The 26,714-nt window shown below is 47.6% G+C and overlaps 2 protein-coding genes across 3 annotated transcripts in view; both read left to right on the forward strand.

Annotated features, from left to right (window-relative positions):
- Positions 1 to 12,586, forward strand: part of ZNF398 (zinc finger protein 398) — a 31,106-nt gene extending 18,520 nt beyond the window's left edge. Inside the window, exons 5-6 of the mRNA XM_044765033.2 lie at positions 2,619 to 2,732; positions 3,986 to 12,586. Coding sequence (XP_044620968.1) covers positions 2,619 to 2,732; positions 3,986 to 5,142 — 1,271 coding nt within the window. The 3' untranslated portion in view covers positions 5,143 to 12,586. The remainder of the gene's footprint in view (positions 1 to 2,618; positions 2,733 to 3,985) is intronic.
- Positions 12,587 to 15,559: 2,973 nt separating this feature from the next.
- Positions 15,560 to 26,714, forward strand: part of ZNF282 (zinc finger protein 282) — a 28,149-nt gene continuing 16,994 nt past the window's right edge. Inside the window, exons 1-4 of one of the 2 annotated variants that reach the window (XM_070515387.1) lie at positions 15,560 to 16,638; positions 18,911 to 19,330; positions 25,717 to 25,843; positions 26,387 to 26,506. In XM_070515387.1, coding sequence (XP_070371488.1) covers positions 16,474 to 16,638; positions 18,911 to 19,330; positions 25,717 to 25,843; positions 26,387 to 26,506 — 832 coding nt within the window. In that variant the 5' untranslated portion in view covers positions 15,560 to 16,473. The remainder of the gene's footprint in view (positions 16,639 to 18,910; positions 19,331 to 25,716; positions 25,844 to 26,386; positions 26,507 to 26,714) is intronic. The other variant, XM_044764900.2, reaches the window with a different exon arrangement.

The raw sequence follows: 26,714 nt of genomic DNA on the forward strand, positions 1-26,714 counted from the left end.
CATAAACACATAAAGTAGATTTCTTTCAAATGACTTTAAAACATAACTATAAATCCCTAGATGGATGTGTCCTAAAGACTAGAAGAACCACAAAACATCTTAAATTGTGTTCATTTTTTTGTTAATAATATTGGTATTATTTTGAAACATATATTCAGATAAAGCAAAGATTATGTTAATCTTATTATGAACCAAGATTTTCAGGATAAGAGAGAAAAGATACAAGTATAAAATCAAAAGATTTAATTAAAACCTTGTAATCTTAAATATGAATCATAAATATTAATATGAACTCAAATGACACTTTTCTTTTTCTAAAAGGTATGTATTTTATAGCTCTGTCCATTGAAAAGACTTAGAAGCAACGAGAACCTATTAGCGTTAGTATGCTTATCCAGAGTGTGGTCTCTAAATTCCATTTCTCAAAGAGATTGTTGATTGTGTGCTTGGAGCAGGAAATGTACCAGATGAACCTGGGACGGTTTGTCATAGCAAAAATGAAGGAAACTAGGTGTTTGATGACATGAAAAGACATAGAGCTGATCTGAAGGGGCTCCTACTGGCCAAAGAAGGAACAGTTTGAGCACTAAAAAGAATGGCTGCAATGGATTGAAACTCATCAAATAACATTCTATGAGTTCATAATGATAAGCAAACAAATCAAAACCACGTGAATCACTTTTGGAGGTTTCTAAGGCACTATCATTATTCAGAAAATTGATGAAGGAAGCAGTTAAGCATTTTAAAAGTCTCATGTTTTGCATGAATAGAAAGTTCATCCTCTGGATGTCTGTTAAAAGAACCTCTTCCTTATACACAGTCTCCCCTGCCTGCTTTTTTCTTTATATATACGTGTGTATAAAAGCTGGGAGAAAAAAAAATAAGGTGGGACTATATTTAATACACTTCAGCCTTGTGGCTCAGAGTAGGAAGCTGAGAGGCAACCTGCCACGTACACTAAAACCTGTGTTTTTCCATCTGTGCAGTCTGACAGTCTTTGAGGCCTTACTCTTGTCTAACCTCTTATCTCTGCTTTGGGCACACATTTAGGTTTCAGTGGTCTCTACTTGATTTGAAAGGCATTGGGAAAAACAGTGAGTTCTGTTCATTTTCTAGGAATAAAACCATAACCTGCCTACAAGGCTTTTTTGAGAAATAATATAGAGAGCTTGAATTTACTCTTTGGACCTTGTCAGCTTGCCAGCTTGTCCTTTTAGGCCAAAAAAGGCTATATATGCCTCGGCTGGAATAGCAAACACAGCTGTTTCTGTGCTGACCAAATGAGGCATGTTATGTGCAAAGCCTTGAGAGGCTGTTCTTTTTTCTTTCCAAAAGAATCCCCAAGGCCTGAGGAACTTGCAAATACTATTCTCCACCATCCCAGGATTCAGGAAACAATGACCTGGATCATTTTTTCTTTAAAGATTGGCACCTGAGCTAACATCTGTTGCCAATCTTTCTTTTTTTCTTCTTCTCCTCCTCCCCAAAGCCCCCTGGTACGTAGTCGTATATTCTAGTTGTGAGAGCCTCTGGTTGTGCTATGTGGGACGCCGCCTCAGCATGGCCTGATGAGCGGTGCCATGTCTGCACCCAGGATCCGAACCACTGAAACCCTGAGCCACCAAAGCGGAACTCGAGAACTTAACCACTCGGCCACGGGGCTGGCCCCTGACCTGTATCATTTGATAGGCAAAGGTAGTAGGATCTCTTGGAAAGAGCCCAGAATTGGGAACCTGAAAAGTATGTTTCTGAGCAGTCAGATCTGTGTTTAAACTGATATAACTTTGTAATTTTGGAAATGTATTTGTTTTTTTAATTAACATTTAAGAAAAACTTTTTTGGTCAGTTTTGTTTCTTTTGCTTTTTTCTGCTGTATTTTATTTTATTTTATTTTTTTAAAGATTGGTACCTGAGCTAACAACTGTTGGCAATGTTTTTTTTTTTCCTGCTTTTTTTTTTTCCTCCCCAAAGCCCCCCCGGTACATAGCTGTATATTTTAGTTGTGGGTCCTTCTAGTTGTGGCACGTGGGACGCCGCCTCAGCGTGGCCTAACCAGCGGTGCCATGTCCACACCCAGGATCCAAACCCTGGGCCGCCGGAAGCGGAGCGAGAGAACCCAACCACTCGGCCACGGGGCCAGCCCCTGTCTGCTGTATTTTAAAGCAGACCTTTGATAATATGGCGTTTCACTGTAAATACTTCCTTATTGGCCACTTAAATGGAGAAAATATTACCTGCTTCATTATTTCATAAAAAAGCTGTGAGAGAAAAAAGTGAGAACATTTTGAAAATAAGTGTGCTAATGAAATGACAGGTACTGTTGATTCTAGATTATTTCAGGTGTCACCTCCAAAATAAAAATTGATTTCTTTTGAAGTGGGCTCACTGAAAATAGTGAATCAGGCTGAGTATATCATATAAAAATACATCAATTTGGTTTCATTTTGAACTGGTGCTCTTGATATATGCATTTTTTTAAAAGGCTGATTCAGTTTTGTTGTGATGGTTAGTTAGAGATAAGTATTTGTACAAAACATAGTGTTCAACAAACCCACATGATTATTGTCACTTTTTGAGTCAGTCCCCTGAAGGGCATTCTCTTTGTCCCCCACAAATAGAGCCTGGCATTTCAACATCAGATATTCTTTCTTGGATTAAACAAGAGGAAGAGCCCCAGGCTGGGGCCCCACAGGCGTCCAAGGAGAGTGACGTATACAAAGGCACCTATGCCGGTGAGTAATGGAGGAAACATCCATGCCCAGAACAGCTTACACCAGGACTGACCGCAGACAGCAGGTGAAGGGGTGTGGGGGCAGAAGTGAGAGAAGAATGGAGAAAAAGAGGGGTGGGAGGAGACACACTCAAGTAAGCTAGAAATGAAACTAAGATAAATTTTAAGTGAGAAAACACTCTTAAATGTAACAACAAATTAGAATTGTCAGAGGAAGAAAAATAAGTGCATGCAGATGGACCAAAAGTATGAAGATAAAGAAGAACATTTGAAGATTGTGTAGAAAGGATAGAACAAAGTGGCGGGGGGGACAAGCAGTGGAGACAAAAATGTCATTGGAGAGGCGCAAATGGGAATGTTAATGAAGAGCTCTCCCTCAGGAAAACACGATGGGAGAAGAAACAAATATCTTCCTTCTAAGATATTTAGCACCAGCTGTATTTTGCCATCTGAATTATAGAAGAGAATCTCAAGGTCAGAAGGGACCCAATTCTTTCTATAACTTAACGCAACCTGTTTTTTAATATCTTCTATGCCCTGTGTTCTTTTAGGCTCTAGGAAATAAAAATTAAAATATTGAGGACACACATATCATTGCTAGGCATGCCTGTTGTTAAATGTGAAGGGTGAGTGGGATGGATGACTAACGTGAAAGAAATGAGAAGTTTGGAGAACATGCATCAGTTTTAGTTTAGTATTTAGATAAAGCCTAAAGAAGGATGTGAAGCCAGAACTGGGCCTTAGAAGACTGGTATGATATGGTTGGGTATAATTTGGGAAGATAGGAAGAGAGGGGGTGCATTCCACAAAAGAGGACAGAATGAGCAAAGATGTAAAAGCAGAAATGTATACTTTACTTTCAGCGAAAGTAGAGAGACAGCTGACTGCAGTGAAGGAGTTACCTGGCAGAATGAAGAGGAGTAGGAATAGATAAGTACGTGATTTTAGGCCTTGTCACACTAGGCACCAGAGAATCGCTGAAAGGTCGTGAAGAGGAGAAACAGAATGAAGTACTGCTGGGAAGCTTGATGCGCAGGTTTTTCCTTTTCCAAGCAGGGAGCGTTGCAGAGGTGCAGTCGTGAGTTCTCTGATTTGCCACAGGGACCACAGACGCCTTGATGATTATCTCAGCCCTCCCTGAGCTTCTTATCAGAGCCAGCGAAGGGCTCAGGCAGTCTGTTAGAGCAGGGCAGGAGGACTAAGAGTTGCCACAGACAGGTGTGGACAGGCATGACTCTGAGTCCTTTCTTTCAGATGAAGAGCTTGTCATCAAAGCTGAAGGCCTTGCTAGAGCCTCCTTGTGCCCTGAGGTTCCGGTCACCTTCTCTTCTCCACCAGCAGCAGCAGCAAAGGATACTTTTTCAGATGTGGCTTTCAAAAGCCAGCAGTCGGCATCCATGACAACTTTTGGACGTCCAGCCCCTGACCTGGCTGAAGCCCCTGAGGGACAAGTGACTTTTACTCAGTTGGGAAGCTACCCCCTCCCGCCTCCAGCGGGGGAGCAAGTGTTCTCATGCCACCACTGTGGCAAGAGCCTCAGCCAAGACATGTTGCTGACCCACCAATGCAGCCACACTGGTGAGCACCCCTTACCCTGTGCCCAGTGCCCCAAGCACTTTCCGCAGCAGGCCGACCTCAGCAGCAGCTCCCAGGCCCAAGCCGCGGAGACACCCCCCACCTGCCCCCACTGCGCCAGGACTTTCACTCACCCGTCAAGACTGACCTACCACCTCCGGGTCCATAACAGCACTGAGCGCCCCTTCCCCTGCCCCGACTGCCCCAAGCGCTTCGCCGACCAGGCCCGCCTCACCAGCCACCGGCGGGCTCACGCCAGCGAGCGGCCCTTCCGCTGCGCGCAGTGCGGCCGGAGCTTCAGCCTGAAGATCAGCCTCCTGCTCCACCAGCGGGGGCACGCGCAGGAGCGGCCTTTCTCCTGCCCGCAGTGTGGCATTGACTTCAACGGCCACTCGGCCCTGATTCGCCACCAGATGATCCACACAGGCGAGCGGCCTTACCCGTGCACTGACTGCAGCAAGAGCTTTATGCGCAAGGAGCACCTGCTGAACCACCGGCGGCTGCACACGGGCGAGCGGCCCTTCAGCTGTGCGCACTGTGGCAAGAGCTTCATCCGCAAGCACCACCTCATGAAGCACCAGCGTATCCACACCGGCGAGCGGCCCTACCCCTGCGCCTACTGCGGCCGCAGCTTCCGCTACAAACAGACGCTCAAGGACCACCTGCGCTCCGGCCACAACGGAGGCTGTGGGGGCGACAGTGATCCCTCTGGACAGCCGCCTGACCCTCCAGGCCCCCTCCTAACTGGGCTCGAAACCTCTGGCCTAGCCGTTAACACTGAAGGTCTGGAAGCCAATCAGTGGTATGGGGAAGGGAGTGGAGGGGGAGTTTTGTGAATCCCCCGCCTTTCGTGGTTATCCAGGCTCGCAGCAGGGCGAGAGAAACGCCCACAGCCCCTCTACCCCCGCAGTAATGACCATCTGGCACGTCGTTGAGTTTGGGGTCCTGTACGCTTGGCTAGTGACATGCTTGTGTTTCGGAACTTCAGCAACATTACAAGAGCACCACACCTTGAAACCCAGAAAGACCTGGAAAGAAGCCCAGCATCCCCATCTTTTCAAAAATATTACCTAAGCAGAAGTTATAAGAATGTTGCAGAGAGGTTGGAAAGCAAGATTTGGCCTCTGGTAATCCGTCACAGGGTAGTAGATTGATACTAATTGTAGCTCCAGGTAGAGACAGGTGTGTGGGAAGAGCCTCCAAAGCTAGAAGCCCATGGTGAGGGCCGGGAATGTCTGACTGAGGCTTGTGTCAATTCATTGATGGTAGGATGGTTGCTAGAAGAAAGTGCTCAAGCCTGGGTCCATGTTCCTGCTCCTCCCTGACGCCAGCTCCTGTTTGTTCATGGGCTTATGTACTGCCTCTCCCCAAATAACACCAGATGGCCTTCCCAGGTTTCCTAGATTAATTCTCCTAATAGATTTTGTTTAATATTGGGGGAGCAAGAAATCGGACTTTAAAAGCTTTTTAAGGAGGACAGTTCTTAATTTGCACCAGCTTGATTTGAAGCATTCAGGCTCTTCCTGGCACTTATACTGCTAGAAACCTTTGTCAAGGTCCTGGTTAAAAAATTGGGAGCAGTGTTCTCAGCCCCAGCTTTAAAAGCTAGAGATCCCAGAGAAATGACAGAACAGCCTAAAACTTGTGCCTGAACCATATTTCTTAGAGTCATTTATGTCAAATTCTTACTGTTTCCAAGCCAATAAGCTGGTTTTTCCATTGCTGGTCTGATGTTCTTGACAGTTGTCAGCAGAAAAGATCACAGCACTTTCCAGAAGCATTACAGTTTCAGAAAGTGCAGCGGACTCAGCTTTCATTTCCTCAGTCGTGAGATAGTGTTATAACGCAGCTTTCTTGAGCCATCAGTGTGTGTGCTCACTCCCTCTGGCTCTACCCCATTGGCAGTGGACAAACTGAGGGACTTGCTTGATCACAGAGCTCAGCTCTGTGCACACAAGGACAGCCTCCTCTTGCTTGTTTCGCTCCTAGGATGGTGGCTACCATGTGTTCTTTTGCTGGGGTAACTCAATCACCTGGAAGCATCTGAGCCTGGTCTCACTCCTAAGTGGCTTTGCAGTTGGGCATAAGTCCCTTTCCTTTTACAGATATCACATTGTCATCTGCAAAGTGAGGCTGATGAAAGGAAAAAAGTGAGCCCTTAGAAATTTAAAAAAAAAAAAAAAGGGAAAAAAATGTTATGATACATTCCTTCTCCTGCCAAAATCCTGTCCCTATTCTGGCTTCTATCCAGGCAAAGCCAAATAAGACAGCATAATCAAAGCGGAGACATTCTTGCTGAAACTTGACTGAAATCAATTTGATTTGTTGTTTTACTCTTGCTTGGAGCCTGAGGTAGAAAACAGAAAGAGAATGCAGAAGCCCTAAGTCTTGGGCAGAAAAGCTGTTTATTCCTGTACTCTTGTTTCCCCTGAATCTTCCCAAGATGCCTGGAACAAGGTCTGCGAGTATTTAGACAGGGCACTTTCTTGATGAAGTGATAAGACTCATTTTTTCCTTATCACCTAGCCGAACCTTCATCCTACCTAGTAGTGTGTAACCACACTAGGAAAAAGTGTTACCCTGGCTAGCTTTGCTCCTGGGCAGGCTCTGTCTGAACATGCTGCTCTGTAGGATCGTAACATTTATAAAACATGCTCTGTGACATTCACAATACTAGGGATCGTGGGAGACCTGAGAAATGTGTGTAAGAGCTAGTCCACTGTCATGACTTAGTCTGAAGGTGATGAAAAAACCCAAGGGTATAAAACAAACCAAGACAGGTGATGAGCAGAGCCCTGGCATATCGGGATGAAGAGTTTTCTAACTAGAATCTGGAGCCATATCGTGGTTAAATTTGGGTGTTCTGGGAATCCCAAAGCCAGGGTTCCAGTTTCACTAGAGTGAACCCACTGAGAACTTGAGGGTGAGATCCAGCCCTGTTTTGCACCTCGATCTCCCTAGTGAAAAGGGAGAAGAATCAAAGTGCTCTCTTTAGGTGGTGAGCTCTCTTTTTCTGAACGGATTTGAGCATTTGCCAGGGTGTGCTGGAGAAGGTGTTCCTACACTACATGTGATGTTGGACTAGATAACATGGAAGATTTTACTCAAAGATTTACTGAGGACACAGCTGATTAATGGAAGAGCCCTGTGGGTTAAGATGCTGCCGATAGATCCCACAGTCCCTTCTGCGAGGCACTGTAGCCAACAGGGACCCAGACTTTGGCAAGAAGTGAACACAGTACAAGTACCAATGGGGCAAGAAGCTGAGTGAAAGGGGCTGGGCAGGGCCATGGCAGAAAGATGGAAGTAGGTGTTATCCTAACCATCAGGCCTCTTATAAACTAGGAGGTTCAGCTATTGTACATTCTGGTCTCTTTTCCCTCCAGCAGTCCTCCATCAGGTAGAACTCCAGGCTAGCTCTAAATCAGAGGTTGTTTGCTTAAGATTCAGGGTAGGGAAGTAAAATGGACCAGTGGAAAATAAAGTCCAACAGAAAGGTTTCGGTGTGTGGAGGAGAAACTGTTGGCCCATCAAGGGCTCCTGAGAGAAACCATGCATTTAACTCTGCAGTTGAAGAAGTACCTGAGGATTGGTTGTCATGACCAGACATGATATGAAGGAGGAAAACCCAGAAATGTGCCCTTCATCAGTCTGCCCTCTGGGCTAAGAAGTCTGTGCTGTCACATGTAAATGGGCACCATCTTCTGAGTGGATCCAGGTGTTGACTATAACCAGATCCACACGTCGCTTACCAGGCATTTCATTGTCACCATTAGATGAACCTCTGATTCAGCCACAGATATGAAAATAAGTGGAAGTTGATTGCTTATCTAGAAAGTGAAAGAAGATAACTCTGCTCCTTTCTGCTGGACATTTGATATTGGCAATACCATAGCTGAGCTCCAGCCAGAGCAGGGCCTTCCATCACTTCCCTCATCATTGATGATAGTCTGCAGAGTTCCCATTGGGAGACTCTGCTGGGCTGCTTTTTGGAGCATTTTTGAGAGATTTGAGTGTCCGTGCCTATCTCAACCACGACCAGGCCCTGTGGCTTGCTGGGGAATAACAAATGTTCATTGTCTCAGTCCACAAAAGCCTTGTTGATTAAAAAGGACCCGAGTTCCTTTATCTGTTCATTGCAAATGGGATGGAGAAGCCAAATTTCTGCTCAGGTTTCCTCTTGAGGAGGGGCAGGACACCGCATCCCTCTTCTATATCATAGCTTCTTAGACAACAAAAAGCATCCTCAACAGCTGCCTGAGGGGTGTTCAGTAGCAATGAGTAAAAACAAGTCTTTCCCCAAAAGGTTCTTATAGACCAGAGATTCTGTCATCGTCAGGTCTATGTCTGCTGTGTGCGTGGTGGATCCCTTTGACCCTCTTCTCTTCACTCTGCTTCATCTGTAGCCAGGGAAGCAGTCAGGGTTTGTACATAGGACATTCTTTGACTAGGGAAGTCTCAGGCTTTTACAAGCAAAGGGTGTTCAAGTCAGGTCAAGTTGGGGCATCGGGGATGGGGACTGCACAGGGTCTTAAGGACTAAAGCAGGTTAGTACAGCTTCATGGTTTAGAGCATGGACTCCGAGTCAGACCTAGATTCAAGTCCTGGCATCATCGGAAGTAACATTATATAACCATCACGAGCTTGGGTTCCTTATCTGTACAACAGGAGGTGTTAAGGTTTAGGGGGAGACCTAGGTGGAAGTGCTTGGCATAAAGCCTGACACATAGAAGGTGTCAGATGGCAGCCATCAGGAAAGGTGTACGGGACCAACCAGAGAGAGGGTCGTAAAGCCAGCTGAGCTTGAGGTGGGAAGTCGAGAACTGAGGCTGCTCTACAGAAGCACGTGATTGCTTGATGTCTCAGCTTTTTCCTACCATCTCTTGCTTCCGTTGAGCCTATTTACTCCATCTTTTCTGTGTCTCCTGGCTCCCACAAGTTTCTGTGTGCTATGAAATCATGTGGCTCTGATTCTCTTGGTTTTTCTTAGTTCAGATTCTAAGGTGTGGCATCTGGCCCAGCTCCTCTTTCTAAACCAGGCCACAAGTTTCCAGCCAGCCCTTGGATTGGCTGCCCTTGGGTTACATGCTCATCTTGGTTCACTCAGCCGTAGTCAGGTGGGAAGGTCCTATGGTCCCTGCATCAGGATCTCTGGGCCTGGTAGATTCACTTGGGAATGGGCAAACAGTGGCACAGTTTGGCATTTCTAGTGCTATCAGGATTGGAGAGAATCTGTTTCACCTGTATCAGGGTTCCATAAAAGACTTCTGCTTCATCAGCACTAGCAGACCAGAGCTTATTGTCCCTTGCATAAAGCACCTGGAAGGTGCTGTTTTTGTATCTTGCAAAAGGAGTAATTTGTCCCTTTCTAGGATGTTATTCCTCCCTTTCTGTCCTTGCTCCAGTTTCTTTCTAAATGTGTAACTCTGGCCATAATTATATACACACACACACACACAATGACTTTTGTCAACTTGGTCAAATTACCTCTTCAAGACAAAAACTTATTTCATACCTCTAAGACCAGCCCCCGGTGAAAGAACGCAGATAGATACAGTCCAATCAGAGGAGCCTCAAAAGCAGTGTGCTACAATGCTGTAAAAACTGCCAGGTTACGTTTCAAATAAAATGTTGATAAAACCTCATTGGGCTATCTGGCTTTGTGTGTGTTTATTAACAAAGCCAGTATTTACTGTAAAATCTTGAAACTGGTCTAACAGTTAAGCTACCCGAGAATGGAGGCCATGTCTGATTTTGTATCCCTCATGGTGCCACGTGCTGTTAGGGACATGGACGCTTGATGAGTCATTGTACAGTGGGAAGACCACCTGACTAGGGTTAAAAACTGGATTCTGGTCCTAGCTTAACATTCTATACCTACTTGATATGGAGCAAGCACTTAATTTGTGTAGCTCTCGTTTTCGTAATTCTAATGTATGTGCTCATTGAACAAGATGATAATAGAAGGTCCTTTCCAACACTAAAATCATAGAATTTAAGATTTTACTTCTTGGTCCTGTTTTCCTTGTCTGCTTTCTCTCCAGATTCTGCCCTATTGAGTGATTGCTTTGACAGCAGAATAAACACCTTGGAGAGGTATGCATTCTTACAGAATAGTCTCATTCTAACCATATTATAATTACTCCAAAGCCACAGACTGACAAAATTCTAGCAAAACTGTAAGATTTTGTTTTAAATACACAGTATGCCTTTGACTGCATTTTTTAAGCGTAGGAAAACACACCAAATAACAACGGTTGTTCCAGGGTGCCGGAGTCATTTGGTGATTATTTCTCCCTGTAAATTTTATGTAATGTAAAACATTTTGTGTATAGCATTTTTAATGGTTTTATAAGAATAAGGATTATTGTAATGGAAAAGGTCCTGGAAAGGAAGTCAGGAGGCCAGAGTTTTAATCTTGCTTTGGTTTTCTTGTAGTGTGAAGATAATACACGTTACCAAGTTTATGTAGGTCTAGTGAGACTCAAATGAGGCAAGGTCTTAAGAAGTGCTTTGAGACATTGTAGGCCTAAGAAGAAAGTGTTGATAAAGTAGGTGCAGGAGAATTACTTGTTGGCCAGTTAAACAACTTCCTGGATGTTGTTGGTGTTTCTCTTCATTCAAGACTGGGCAGTGGTCATTTCTTCACCTCCAGTTTGCTTGCCTGTGCTGGGGAGAAGCTAGCCTGGGATTGCAATTTGGGGAGGAGTGGGAGAACAGAAGTGTAAGTGAGCAGAGATTGAAAACAAAGTTTGATGCAGAAAGTCTTAGGTTAACTTACATAATGTGTTGACTTCTACCAGCAACTTCTGCCAGATAACCAGTTTTATGTATATGAGGAATTATAACAAATTAGGAAGGCAGACACATTACTAGAAAGGTTGGGTTAAATAAGCAGAATTCAAAATTAAGGATGTACTTAAAGCTATGTACATCAAGTCAGTTCTTGGCTCTGAGTCTATGGTTTAAAAACATTGTATAAGAAAAACAATATCTACAAGCCAATCTCAATGAGTAAACAGGATAAAAACAATGAACCAGAACAATTAAATCAATCTTTTTATTATTAGCCAATAAGTAGCAATTTATGATGTTCATTTCCCCAGGGTGATCTTGTGGGGTTGAAAGGAGGATATGAGGAACAGAAGGGAGTCTCTGCGACACTGGTTTCTTCTTGACCGAACATTAGAATAACCCACTGAGCTTAAAAAATGTTTATGCCATAAAATCTTAAAAAAATAAAAGGGGCCGGCCCCGTGGCCAAGTAGTAAAGTTCGTGCACTCCGCTTTGGCGGCCCAGGGTTTCGGTGGTTCGGATCCTTGGTGCAGCACAGACATGACACCGCTCATCAAGCCACACTGAGGTGGCATCCCACATGCCACAACTAGAAGGACCCACAACTAAAATTATATACAACTATGTACTGAGGGGCTTTGGGGAGAAAAAGGAAAAATAAAATTAAACAAATTTATGCCAGGGCCTGTCCTGGCATGATTTAATTCATCTGGGATGGGGCCTGGATGTTTTTTTAAAGTTCCCCCAAGTGATTCTAATGTGCCTGGAAGTTTAGAAGATCATGGAAAGAGAAAGTGAATTATTGGACTGGAAATCACCAGTTAGCCTGCTTTAATGGAGCAGGGAGCTGTAGACTGGAGATTAAGAAAGGGTCTTTGAATCCACAATGGGAAGTCACAATTTGATTCCTGAGGCAGGACCCAGGAGGAAATGAAGAGATGGGAACAGTTGTTGAAAAGTTCTGACTGACCTCGGTGGTTAACTCAGGGCTCTGGAGGCAGGGAAAGTAGCATTCACTTCAGCTGTGCCAGCTGCGGGCTCTGTCCAGAGACCCAGGATATAAAACACAGCAGGATTCGGGATGAGCACAGATGGGAACAGTACCAGTGCCTGCGCCGTGGACCATGGAACCTCTGTCTGGGTGAGCCTGCTGGGGCCGGCTCCGTGGCCGAGTGGTTAGGTTCACGTGCTCCGCTGCGGCGGCCCAGGGTTCGGGTCCTGGGTGCGGACATGGCGCCGCTCGTCAGGCCACGTTGAGGCGGCGTCCCACATCCCACAACTAGAAGGACCTGCAACTAAGATATACAACTGTGTACAGGGGGGTTTTGGGGAGATAAAGCAAAAGAAAAAAAAGATTGGCAACAGTTGTTAGCCCAGGTGCCAATCCTTAAAAAAAAAAAGCAGTTTGCTGAAGAACACAAAGGGACCTTGGTGGCGTCATTACCAGCTTGTATTTAGCAATAATAAATGACTTTAATACCTTATTTGTTGCATTTAGAAAAACATGAGCACTAGACTTTATTTTGAATGAATTTTGACCAGTTTTAGCAGTTAAATCCACACTTGAAGGGTTGCCCATTGAGAAGATTCAAGAGAACATACTGCAATTATTACTAACCTAAAACATGTCTTCTGCATAAAGGGTTTCTAAGCCCTAGGTGCCTGTTGCATTAGAACTGTTGGGTAGCTTACTCATCTAGTCACCCAAGCAATTACATGTTTATTAAGACTGACGAAAGTACCATAGAGTCATTAAGAACTAAAGAGGAGCCAGTGAACTTTACTTATCTGCTGTGAAGACTTACAAAGAAGGTGAGGAAATGCCTATTAGAGGTAGACAGAGTAAACTCGAGGGAAAAAGTAGAATTTTCTCCAAACTTACATAGGTTTAATGCAGAAATTTGCAGAAGTTAGTGAGAGAGAGGGAGAAGGAAAATGCATATATGTGTTTTGGCATTTAACTTTGAATAAAAATGTTGGCAAAAGGTGGATCTGAAAAAGGCAAGGATGTTGAAAACTCATTAGCAAGAGCAAATTGACCTTAAAACTGTATAATACAAAATATTTGACTAGGATCCCCACATTAACACTTTTTGCCTTTTCTAAGTAGTCTTGGCACTTTATCACCTTATCCCCAGCCCCCACCTTTTCATAAAGCCCTGCCTCTGATTTTTAGTCACACCCAGGATGTCAGTGACTTTGAAACCTAAGGAGTTACCCTTTCTTGGAGGTTGGCCTATCTAGGGACAGTGTCCTAAAGTGAAGACAGGAAGTTGTAACCATGGACATGCCGGTGGGTGAGGAGGGCTTGAGGATCTGAGGCTGCCCTCTTTTCCCTCTCTCATCAATAACATTGTGGTTCTTAAGTCTGCTTGTTAAATTAGGCATGGGGAGGCACCCAGATAGAAGTGCAAATCTGCTTACCCTCGTCACGTAGCTCAGAGTAAGTCCAGAGGTTTTCTTCCTCAAATAAAGCTTGTAGTTGTTGAAAGGAACTGGAGCGCACAGGGAGCACCAGGGGTTCTTAGGAAATGAGAGATATGTGGATTAGGGTTCTCCAGAGAAACAGAACCATCAGGACATATGGGGATATATAAGAGGAGATTCATAGTAGGAGTTCACTCATGCAAGTATGGAGGCCAAGAAGTCCCATGATCTGCCATCTGCAAGCTGGAAAACCAGTGGTGCAATTCATTCTGAGTCCAAAGGCCCAAGAACCAGAAGCACCTATGTCCACAGGCCAGGAGCAGCTCAAAGAAAGAGCAAATTCATCCTTCCCCTGCCTTTTTGTTCTATCCAGGCCCTCAACGCATTGGATGATGCCTGTCCATGTTGGTGAGGGCAATCTTCTTTACTCAGTCTATTGATTGAAATGCTAATTTCTTCTGGAAACACCCTCACAGACACACCCAGAAATAATGTTTTACCAGCTTTCTGGGCATCCTTTGGCTTAGTCAAATAGGTGCTTAAAATTAACCATCATAACACGTAAGTGTTGTGGTGTTTATGAATTCCCTCTCCTTTGGCCTCTCCTACAGCCTTTAGTTTGGCATCTATCACTTCAAATACCCTGTCCAGAGCAGTAGCTATAGAATTCCTAGGTGAGGAGATGAAAATCAGTCAACTCCCGCCTGAGAGACTGAGGGGACAGCCTGGGTCATTCCCTTACCAGAAAGTTTATCAGTGATGATACTTGACTTTTATACTCCACTTTATCCAGTTGCTCATTCTGCTCCACAGTAAGGTAGATAATTGCCTCATAGTTACCCAGTGGTTCATAGAAACAAGTCTAATGACCAGACGCCTCTTCCAGGTACAGGATCTCTCCCACCCTAGCAAATGTCTCAGCCCCATCAGCCCACTGGTCTCTGGAGTACCCACAAGAGGGTCCATGGCCTGTGCTGCTACAGCAGCCCCATCCTCATGGCCCTTCTTGTTTTCCTGCTGGGAAGTGCCTCTAATCCCCCCATTCACACCCTCCTGCTGTATCCTCTACCGGTTTCTGTGTCCTGTGGTTGCTAGGCTTGGTGGTTATAAAAAATGCTAGTACAATGAAGCCTGTGCACTTATATTCTGTTTGAGTTGAGTAGCTTTGCTCATATGACAGTAAGCTGAACCTCTGGCCCTGGGGAGCCATTCTCTAGCTGCAAGGGGTGAAAGTGTGGCTGGCCATGTGAAAATCTGCCCTCTGTGAAGGAGAAACCTGAAGTGGATGTACAGCAGTGGTGTCCTATTATGTAAAAAGAGAAGTAGTTATTATAAATAGTGTAATGTTTAGGAAGGGAATTAATTTTAACTGCTTTATACTGAAAATATAGCTTAAACCCTTGGGACTAAACTAGCCTCTCTTTTCTATCTCCAGGAAAGAGGGAAGATGGTTAATGATCTGTGGGTCAGAAAGTGTGCTCTGAGATGTCTTGCTGGTGAAGATGAATTTACCTGGATATGTCCAGCTCCACTTGCCTGGTCCCCCTAATAATGTGGACATGATATTTACAATCATGAGGGCAGCCCTTGGCCAGGGGACAGAGGGAAGGAGAGCCCTGACTTCTGGGAACATAATCTTCACTAGCCTGTAAGCTCCCTGAGGATGGTTCTAAGTCCATGAGATACTCATTCTGTGTCCTGGAAGGGTGCCTAACGGAGAAGGTGTGTGGTAATTGTCCTGCATATGGCACTCTAAGCGCATGTCTCACTCGGACCAATAAGGCCCTTTATTATTAGGTGCATTGGAACACAAGGGTACCACTCTAGGGTCGTTCTGTGGCTGGTCTGCCTCTGCACAGGGCGATAAGCCTTGGAGGTCTCTGTCGTAACAAGGCAGGGCCTAGTCATTTAGGAAGACAGAGTAGACACTATTCTGAGGATTATTACAAGGACTTGCCTTTTGGGGGTAACTACCCTTGTTGAGCGCCTACTATGTAGTGTTCTCACTGTTCTCATCTCATTTGATTTTACAGCTGTGGAACAGGCATCAGAAGAGACCTACTGAAGCTCAGAGAAGTTAAATAAATCGCTCACAGTCACAGCTAGTGAGTGGGGAGTTTGGAATTTAAACTCAGGTGTATCCACCTGCAAAGCCCACCCTCTGCCTGAGCAGCGCCTGCACACAGCAGTTACTCAGTAGACACTCCTGGAATGAATGCATGACCCTCCCCCTCCCCATCCTCTCCATCAGCCTACCCTGGCCTCTCCCTGGTGCCTCCTCTGCCTTGGCCCTAAGCTTGAAAGTGATGTTGACCTGTATTTAAAGATTTTGGAAGAGGCTGCTCTTAAAACGCAGCGCACCTTATCTGGGAGGGAGAGTTTGGTCCTCTTGTGACACATTAGCCCAGATCACTTCTTTATCATCCAGACCAGTGCAAAGGCCTGGAACCGATCCAGGTAAATTTGGCTTGGGAAGAGGAAGAGTGGGGAGGTCAAGCCCGCAAAGGAGTGAGGGAAGGGGACCAGCCAGAAGAATCTGGAGACACAATTACTCTTGCAAAATTTTCAATGGTCAGGCACCATTTTCCCTTGGGATGCCCAATATGTATTTGCAGCATTAACAGAAATCAAGCCCACGGTTCAGCCCCCTGCATTGTTTGGGACTTCAGGGCAGGCCATCCCAGACTGAGGGGCTCTAACGAGCATATCCGCCCAGGGCCACTTTGGAGGCCCCGGAGCGGCCCCGGCAGTCCCCGCAGGAGGGCAGGAGCTCGGAAGCCATTGGCTGGCGTGCTGGCGGCGGAGGGGCGGGGAGCGCCGCCAAAGGGGACTGTTTGCTCCTACGGGCTGTAGATGGAGCTGTCCGGCCCCGGCGAGGGGGAAGGCGCCTGGAAAACGTTCTTCCTCTCCCTGGCCGGCCCGAGCGGGGAACAGCACTCCCAGGATGCAGTTTGTGTCAACACGGCCGCAGCCTCAGCAGCTGGGCATCCAGGGCCTGGGGCTGGACAGCGGGAGCTGGAGCTGGGCCCAGGCTCTGCCTCCGGAGGAGGTCTGCCACCAGGAGCCGGCGCTGCGCGGGGAAATGGCCGAGGGAATGCCGCCCATGCAGGTGGGTGCAGCCCCCGCCCAGCGCCATGGCCGCGCCGCCGGGCCGTGGGGGCGGGGCGCGGGCTGCGGGCACCGGCGCGGGGCGGCCGCGGGCGCCAGAGGGCCGTGGCGGGCGGCGTGGGGCGGAGGCCCCGGGGGCCGGCCGGGCAGGGCAGGGCGGGCTCGCGCGGCAGGCCCGGCCCGCAGCCCGCAGCCCGCGCCCCTCACCCCTCGCCCCTCGCAGGCCCGGCCCGCGCGCCGCTAAGCAGCAGGGCCCCGAGGCCGCGTGCCGGCCGGGCCCGGCGCCGGCACCGGAGGAGGCCCCGCGGGGCGGGAGCCCGCAGCGCGCGGGGCCCGGCAGCTGGCGGAGCCGCGGCCGCGTCACAGCCCGGCCCGGGTTTGCGGCGCGCTCGGGCCGGGGCCGGCTGCGCACCGAGTGGCCCTCGGGTGTACACTGCAGGCGCTCCGACGGAACGGGATTGCCCTGCTGTGTTGCCAGCTTTCACCCGGTACACCGAAGAATTCACTTTTCCCTCGCCCCGGGTGTGGCAGGGAGAAGGGGCCATCGAGAGGTGGCTTTGCCTTCTTTCCAGTGGTTGGCAAACTTGGCTGCACGTTAGAATCACCTGAGCAGCTTTTAAGAATCCTCACGTCCAAGCCTTGTCCCAAACCAGTTACATCAGCCTCTCGGGGGTTGAGAGCACGATGCAGTCATTTCTTAAAACTCCCTGAGGATCTTAAGGAGCAGACCAGTTTGAGAACCAGTGCCCCAGAATCTTGTGTAAGACACGAGGAGTGAGGCCTGTGGGAGCTTTCCCACGGGGAGAGCGTGGGAGCTGACCGCGGGCTGGACGCGTGCTGGTGGCCTGGTTCTGACAAGTCGGCCAGGAGTTGCTGTGTTGTATTTGATCGTTTTTCAGCTTTAGGTCTCCAAACCTGCGAGAAGGAAACTGGGCCCAGGGACTTTCTAAACTTCCCCTGCCAGCCCTTGTCCCCTTCTGTGGGCCAGGCAGGAGTGAAGCCTGAATTAGCCCAAGTGGGCGGCATTGATGGAAATACTGCTGCCTCTGAAGTAGCAGGGTCTGGGGCCCAGGGCCCTGCTCTCCTCTCACCCATGTCCTGGAGAGATTCCCTGGAAGCTGTGGGGTGTCCCTCTGTGGCTGTCACAGCTGCTCCAGGTTGTGGAGGGCAGCTGGCATGCCTGTCCCTGGCCTGTCCAGGTCACCTCTAAGCAGCAGGCCTCCACTTTGCCCAGCCTGAGGGCCTCTTCAGCAGCAACAGGGAAAACAGAAAATGACCCCACCTCGCAGCCCATGTGGCAAGGAGAGGCGGTTATCAGCCCTGCTGTTGTCCAGTAAGCTGGTACAGTACAAGGCCAGTTCCCAGGTCACCGGTGAATTGTGACCACCCTCTCTTGGTCATAGGGCTCAGCTCCCAACCTGCACCTTTGCCTTCCAGGATGAGGGAGCTGAGAGCTGGGGGGAGGCCCTGGGCCATGGGGTACTGCTCCCCGAGGAAGCAGGGAGGGGGCTGGGAGGTCTACTCTTCCTCTTAGGGATGTCCCCTCCTCCTTTCTGCAGTAAGTGACAGGTTTTTGCAAATCTATTTTCACTTTGGAAAATATGAGTAAATAGTTGTATATGGAAGAAGGCTGCTTGTCTACTCTCTTGCTTGGGCTCTCTAGTGTCTCCCTTGGCCGTGGCCCTGCTGGAAGTGGTGGCAGCACACTTACCTGAACTGTGCTTTTTGTTACCTGCAGCTCATAGGGCTGCTCCAGTTGACATGAAGTGAGATGTTGTGGAATGACCAGCCCCTTCTCTGTGCCTCCATTTTATCATCTTTAAAGCGGAGATAATCATTCTTGCCTTAACTTGCTTAGAGATTGCTGGGAAGATTAGGGTCAGATGACTTCCATGAAAATTCTTACTTTGAAACAGAAAACACTAGGCACCCTAAAGAGTCCATCACTAAGTCTAGCCTTGAAGAAAGCAGCTGTTCTCGTCAAAGAAAGTGGTATATGATGTTTTAGGCCAGGGTCCATGGCCTTGACTTGCCAAGGGTTGAGGTGGGTAAACAGTGACCAGCCTGACTCTTGCAGGCAGGAAATGCGGAGGTTGGGTGGGTGGCTGCTCGAGCTGTGGCTGGGACATTACTGAACACCACAGCCTGAGAGGCGGGGCTTGGCAGAAGAACGAGAATCTGTGGCATTTGATTAGTTGTCCCCTGCTCTCAGGCCACCCTCCCCCTCTCACAGGGTCTCATCCCAGGCTATCACTTTCTCCCTCTGCACACAGGCTCAAGAATGGGACATGGACGCCCGGCGACCAATGCCTTTTCAGTTCCCACCCTTCCCAGATAGGGCCCCCGTCTTCCCTGACCGCATGATGAGAGAGCCCCAGCTGCCCACAGCAGAGATCTCACTCTGGACCGTGGTGGCCGCCATTCAGGCCGTGGAGAGGAAGGTGGATGCCCAGGCCAGCCAGCTGCTGAATCTGGAGGGACGGACGGGGACAGCCGAGAAGAAGCTGGCCGACTGTGAGAAGACTGCTGTGGAGTTCGGGAACCACATGGAGAGCAAGTGGGCCGTGCTGGGGACCCTGCTGCAGGAGTACGGGCTGCTGCAGAGGCGGCTGGAGAACATGGAGAACCTGCTGAGGAACAGGAACTTCTGGGTCCTGCGGCTGCCCCCGGGCAGCAAGGGGGAGGTCCCCAAGGTATGTGGCAGTCCCTAGGGGCAGGGATGGAGGTGAGGACCAGCACATGTGAACAGAACTCTTGATCTGATCCTGTCGGTCCTTCTCATGAACTTCTCTAGCTCCCTGTTGTTTAATTTCAGTGTCTTCTTAAAGCCTGTCTCCACTTGAACAGCCTAGTCTAGAATGTTCTACCTCGGTGAGGCTGGCCTCCACAGTGTCCCACAGAGCCTGCATGTCTCTGTCATTGAGTCTTTACTGTCACTGTTTCCAGCCCCTCCCTGAGGTGGCTGGGTGTCTGCAAACTCCTGCAGCTCTTGGTGCTTGGGTTTTCCACCTGGCACCTACAAACGACCATTTGTCATTGGTTAGCTTTGTCTATGCTCGTCTGAATTTGGTTGAGACAGACCCAAAACCACACTGTCTGGAATCTCTTGAGAGTCACCACCACGACCCTCTGGTGGGCCCTGTCACAGTTCCTAATTCCTGCTCCATTTCCTCTTCCATTCACTCCCCTACTCCCCCCGGCTCATCTACACTGCCCTCTCAGTCGAAGACCCTTCTTTCTAGTCCACTGAGAAACCGGAGTCACTCAAAAGGGACTTCACATGTAGCTACCACATTCCTCTGTCCACCTGCCTCGTGTCCCCTGCCCTCCCTGGTACTGTGGGCTCGTCCTCCTCCCTGCACTAACTGCAGGACATCGCTGGGGGTTTTCTACCTTCTCCTCTGCATCGTCAACTTTTCCCTCTCTACCGGTTGCTTCCCACCAGCGTGGAACATTGCCCGTCTCTAAGAATAACCCTCCGCAGACCCTGCATCTCTTCTGCTTAGTGCCATGTTTCTCTGCTCCTCTTTAGCACAGAATTCCTTAAATGGGTAGTCTATGTTTGCTCTCTCCAGTTCTTTCTTCCCCATTTTCTCTCCTATCCTTTTTTAACCTTTTTATTATAGAAAATGCAAACATATGCAAAAGTAAATAGAATAGTGTAACAAACCCTCATGAACCCGTCATCCAGCTTCAATACTTATCAACTCTTGACCAATCTTATTTCCTCTAAATTCTTACCCATGTTCCCCTTCCGTTTTATTTTGTGAAGCAAATATTAGATAGAAATCATTGTATTTGTAAATATTTCAGTATGTAGCAAAAAGGTCAAAACTCTTTTTAAAAAATAATAATCTCAATATTATCACCACCATAACAAAAACCTCAACCTACTCCAATATCTAATTGGTGTTTAAATTTTCACTTCTTCCAAAAATGTTATAATTTTTTTTTTTGGTGAGGAAGATTGTCCCTGAGCTAACATCAGTGCCAGTTTTTCTCTATTTTATATGTGGGATGTAGCCACAGCATGGCTTGATGAGTGGTACACAGGTCCACACCTGGGATCTGAACCTGCAAACCCTAGGCCACTGATGCAGAGTACGCGAACTTAATTACTATGCCACTGGGTTGGCCCCCAATAATTTTTTTTTCTATTTGTTTGAGTCAGAACTTAAAGTCTACAAATTGTGATTTCTATGTCTCTTAAGTCTTTTTTTTAATCTATAGGTTCCTCCTCCATCTCTTTCAGTTTTCCTTGCAGTTTCTCTGTGGAAGAAACTAGGCTGTCCATCCTGTTGAGTTTCTCACTGTCTGGATTCCACTGATTGCATCCTCTGTGGTCTCATTTAATGTGTTCCTCTATTCTCAGTATTTCAGTAAATTGGTAATCGGATCATTCTCCTTGGCACCCATGCCAGTCACCCACCTCTCCATCCTATTGGTCTTGCCAAAGCCCTAATGATGTCCATGGTATTAAAGCCAGTAGTTGGTGCTCAGTCTTCATCCTCCCTGCCTGTCAGCAGCATTTCGTGCAGGTGACCAGTCCCACCTTGAAAAACCTTCTCCGGTGACTCCGGGACACCTCTCTTGATTCTTTTCCCACCTCACCAGCTGCTCCTTCTCAGTCTTCTTCGCTGGTTCCACCTCCTTTTCCTGACTTCTTATGTTTGCAGTGGTCCAGGGCTTGGTCTTGAGGTTTTGCTCGTTGTCTACACTCCTTCCCTTGTGATTTCATCCAGTCTCAGGGTTTTAAATGCAGCCTGTGTGCTGTCAACTCTCAAATGCAGTCTTTTCTTCCCACTCTTTCTCTGTATCTTGCTCAGACTTCCTTCTTGATTCACATTCCCAAGTGCTAATTCAGCATCTCCATCAAGACATCAGTAAATAGCTTACGTTTAACGTGACCAAACTGACCCCTTGATCTTCCACCTGAAACCGTTGTATACAAAGTCGTTCTCATCTCTGCTGAAGACGGCTCCATCCTTCCAGTTGCTCAAGCCAGAAGCCTTGGAGTCATAGTTGCCTCCTCTCTTTCTCACCCCCTGCTTCCAATATATATACTTCCGATAAACACTGTCTGATTTTTCTTCAAAATATAGCCAGTCTGACCACCCCTCCCCACCTCCACTAATCCTGCCATTGTCTAGTCAGAGACACCATCACCTCTCATCTGATTATTACCGTGGCCTCCTGCCTGGTCTCCTTGTCTCTGTCCTTGTCCCCCACCCCATATAATCTATTCTCAGCAGAGCAGTCGGAGTGAGCCTTTTTTTTTTTTGTGAGGAAGATTAGCCCTGAGCTAACTGCTGCCAATCCTCTTCTTTTTGCTGAGGAAGCCTAGCCCTGAGCTAACATCCACGCGCATCTTCCTCCACTTTATATGTGGGACGCCTACCGCAGCATGGCATGCCAAGTGGTGCCATGTCCGTACCTGGGATCCGAACCAGTGAACCCCGGTCCGCCGAGAAGCGGAACGTGCGAAATTAACTGCTGTGCCACCAGGCCGGCCCAGAGTGAGCCTTTTAAAATATAAATCAGTCATATTACACCTCTGCTTAAAACCCCCAAATGGGTTCCTGTTGTATTCACCATGAAAGCCCCTGTTCTGTCAGTGGCCCTTTCTCTCCAGCCGCACCTTTCCGTCCTCATCTCCACTCCACTCCCTCTTGTCTACTCCTCCAGCTCACCGGCCTCTTGCGGTTCTGCCAGCATACCACACAGTCCCACCTCAGGGACTTTCCTCCACTGTAAAAGCTCCTTCCCTGGGTAGCTGCTCGGTCGTCACTTGATCAGTGTGTCCTTCTGTGGCCACCCAATACAAAAGAACGATGTCACCCCACCCCCAGGACACTCTTCCTTGTCCTTGCTCTCATTTTCTCCAAAGCACTTGTGCCACAAGCCATCTTAAATATTTACTTCCTTTTTTGTCTTCTTGGTTGATTTTCTGCAACCAGAATGTAAATTCTGCTTGGTTCACTGATGTGTTTCCGTGGCTGTGATGGTACCTGGCTTATAGTCGATATGCAAAAAATATTTGCCGAGTGACTCCTTCCAGCTGGACAGCTCACACTTGCATGTAAGGAGCCGGGTCTTCTGTGTCTTTGAATCTGCTGAGGTGACCAACCCAGTGATTTTGCCGAGGACTTGTTTAACAGTGATTGATTGCGGCTTCACGGAGCTGACTTGCAATAGTGGCTCTGGTTCCTCCCTAAAATGCTCCCTGCCCCTGCAGCCCACAGGGCCTCGTTTTCCGTGTGGTTTGGCTTATGTTGCTTGTCCGGCACAATCAGGTCTCCTTACACACTGCCCTTTCCTCTTGTCTGTGTGGCATGTTGTAACTGGGCGCTGTGTCCTCACTTGGCACCGTTGGGTGTTGTGTGCGTTGGATCAGGCGTCAGGAGTCTTGAGTTGACGTGTGCCCTCACGGAACGATGGAGTGGTCCTGGGATCTGGAATCAGAGGACTGGGGTGTGAACCTTGGCTTTGCCATGCACTGGTTTTCCTGGTCAGGTATGTTTTTTGTTGTCTCTGAGCCTCTTCAATTCCTCTTTTGAAAAAGGTGAAGTATAAATAAATAATTCCCAGATGGTCCCTCTGAATTTCAGCGTTCTCATCTGTAACGTCAAGATGATGATATGCTTACTGGATGGAGTTGTGAGGATTAACTGATTTTGTTGATGGGACAACACCATCCTGTTGTATTATGTGTATTATTTATCTCTTGCTGTTTAACAAATTACCCCAGAACTTAGCAGGCTAAAAAATTATTATTTATCATTTTGCAGTTTTGGTGGGTCAGGAATTTGGGAGCAGCTTAGTTGGGTGATTTGGCTGGAAGTCTCATAAAGTTATAGTCAAGCTATTGACTGGGGCTGTGGTCATCTGAAGGCTTGACTGGGACTGGAGGGTCCACTTGCAGGATGGCTCAGTCACTTGGCTGTGGGCAGGAAGCTTTAGTTCCTCACTGTGTGTGCCGCCCCACACAGCTGCTTGAGCATTCTCATGACATGGCAGCTGGCTTCCCCCAAAGTTAGTGATCCAAAAGAGAGAGACCAGCGTGGAGGCTGCAGTGTCTTTAATGACCTAATCTCAGACGTTGTCACTATCACCTCTTCATTTATTTGTTAGAAGCGAGTCACTAAATTCTGCCCACACTCAAGGGGAGGAGAATGAGGCTCTGTTTTTTGAAGGGACTATCAAAGAACTTATGGACATAAACCATAAAGAATGTTAATTATTATTGCTGACAGTAGTTCTAATTCATTGTGTACTCTTGGCCGTGCTAGATGCATCCTCCTTGTCAGATTCAAGGAAGGCTGATCGTCTCTCAGATCCTTTGTGCCTCTTGGATCCTGTTGTGTTTGTTAAGTGGTTCACAGATAACTCATGGATAGTCTTGTCCGTCCAGCTGGACTGTAGGCTCCCTGCCGTCTTGGACCACGTCTCAGACTCCCACTGTATCCTGGCATGGGGGCTTTTTCCAAAGTGATGGCTATTCCACTGTGAGAATGTGACTCCAGAGTTTTGACCCTCCACAGAAATGGTGAAGTGAGGCAGAGGAGTTGGCATGTTGGAAAAGCTAATGAACTTGGTTTTGGGTACATTTAGTTTGAGGTACTTAAAAGATGATTAGATGGAGCCACGCAGAAGGCTGTTGAAATGTGGACTTTGAAGGGAGCAAGGAAAGTTGAAGAGTGTCATCTGCAAAGAGGTAATCATTGAAGTTGTGAAAGGAGTGAAATTGCCAAGGAAACAGTGAAGGAACAGGGAAGGGCAAGGGCAGGACCTTGGTCTTGGGGGAGGAAGAGGAAGCAGTGAAGAATTTTGGGACTTTTATCTAGCAGCAGGGAATTAAAATGAGGAGAGTGGTCAGTTTTCCCAGGTTGGGGATTTGCCCAAGTCTGGCAGAAGGTCCAGGGAACTAGAAATTCTGGTTCTGTTTCCAAAGATGGCTGATGAGCCAGCAGTCAGTAGGTGGCAAGCGGTGTGCATAGGATGCCCTTAAGGCATAAGCACCTGATGCAAGGGCTGGCGTTTCTGACCCATGTAAAGGTGTTGCCCACTCACCCCCCTGTGCACCTGTGGGCCTCGTGCCCAGAGGACTGTATTTTTCTAAAAAGTCGGACAAGGTGCCATATAGGTGATCTTTGGCCTTGTATGTGCAGGTACCAAGACTGATCAACTAGAATTAGGGCTTGAGGGAGAATTGAGGGGTTGGATTTCAGAGTGAGAGTGAAGGGCTGGTCCAGGAGGGATGTGAAAGTGGTGGGAGGTAAGGCTCTGTGGTCGGAGAAGGGAAGTTCAGTTATTAAGGTCATGGAAGTGAAACCATTTTGAGCCACTTGGTCCAAGTTGAGGCCATGCTGGTGAGTGACTGATATGAGTACAGACAAGGATCCTTGTCAAATTGAAATAAGAGCTTTCTGTAACAGATGAGACTACCTGGAATAACAAGCGACCAACGTTAGATGATGGGTGACTCAGGCTGCAGTGGAACTTCCTAGTATTGGCGGTACTATTCAACCCACCCAACAAATGTTTACTGGCTCCAAACGGTGTGCTTCTGGATGCTTGGGATATGGCGGTGAACAAAACAGAGCCAGATCCTGGAGCTTTCGCACATGCCTTTAAATTTTACATGTTTAATGACAAAAATATTACTGTTTACCAGAGGTGACCTGACCAGAAATACAGTTTTATAACAGGGTTTTATGTCTTTGGCTCACTGATACCTACTGAGATCCTACCACGGCTCTGTCACCCTGAGTGCCACAAGCCGCACCCTGACTTCAGGTCTATGCTTAGGGACCCAATTTACCTAAAAGTGAAATTACAAAGGATATGGTAAAATGTTTAAAAATAAAAGGCAGTGTTGGCCATCATTGTTTTGGAAGCACGAGAAGATCGGGAATAGGGTGGAGCGACTCCGTTGGAATGGACGGGGCTGGGATTTGGAGGATGGGGGCCCCTGGACAGCAAAGGCAGGTTCTGGGGCAGAATGGGCCCGTGGCCTGTGAAGGGAGGGTGGGGGGAGAAGCAAGCAGGAGGGACCCGAGTAAAGCTCTTGTTGGCCTAGGTTCCGGTGACTTTTGTCGACATTGCTGTTTACTTCTCTGAGGACGAGTGGAAGAACTTGGACGAATGGCAGAAGGAGCTTTACAACAACCTTGTGAAGGAGAACTATAAAACCCTGATGTCCCTGGGTAAGGACACCTTCCCTCCTCTGTGGCGAGCAGCCTCTGGAGAGGGGAGTGAAATGCTTATCAACCCATCTTCACACCACCTGGGCAAGGTGTTGCATGTCTATACCTAATGGAAACTCAAGAAACTGTTTGTTATAATGCTAGGAAGATAGAATGATTTGTAATAGGATGAAAATTAAAAACCCAGTTATAGAGCCTATCACTATAGAATTGAACGCTATGTTACTCCTTATTTTGGAATAGAAATAGCATCATTTGCACTTCACTACACACTACATCCCAACAGCCTTGGATGAGCCACAGTCAGTCTGCTGTTGGCTTTCAGAGACCACCTATTTCTACACCAGAAATTGGGGGATCTGTTGACTTGTTTTCAAGGTTCCTCATAAGAGGTCACCTGACACACTCACATAATTGCTACCACCTAGAGGGGCACTCCGGCGGGCAGGGAAGTTGGGAGAGGGGAGAGTTCTGCCACTGCCCTTGATTGGGACCCATTGGTCGACTTCACTCAGTCCTTCCTTCCCTTCCAACTCATTCCAGACTCGGAGGGTCCAGTGCCCAAGCCAGATGCTCCAACCCAGGCTGAGCCCAGGGAAGAGCCTTGCATGTGGGAGCAACGAGATCCAGAAGAGAGAGAAATCCTAATGGATCCAGACACAGGTGATGGCAGCTGGAAAGGGCCCTGGGTCCAGGGCGGGGCAGGCTAGAAGCCCTGCCACCCCTGTGTGAGTTCAGGAGGGCTTCTCTTGAGTTGCTTGTGGTTCTGCTGCTATTGAAATTTGTCAGGGAGAGATTGTAGGGCTCGGAAGTGCACATGGATGTTTGTCTTTTGGGTTAGAGCCATGCAGCTCTGGATGCCTAGGTGAGC

Source organism: Equus asinus, chromosome 1 (genome assembly GCF_041296235.1).
Source record: "Equus asinus isolate D_3611 breed Donkey chromosome 1, EquAss-T2T_v2, whole genome shotgun sequence".
In the NCBI taxonomy this organism is placed as follows: Eukaryota; Metazoa; Chordata; class Mammalia; order Perissodactyla; family Equidae; genus Equus; species Equus asinus.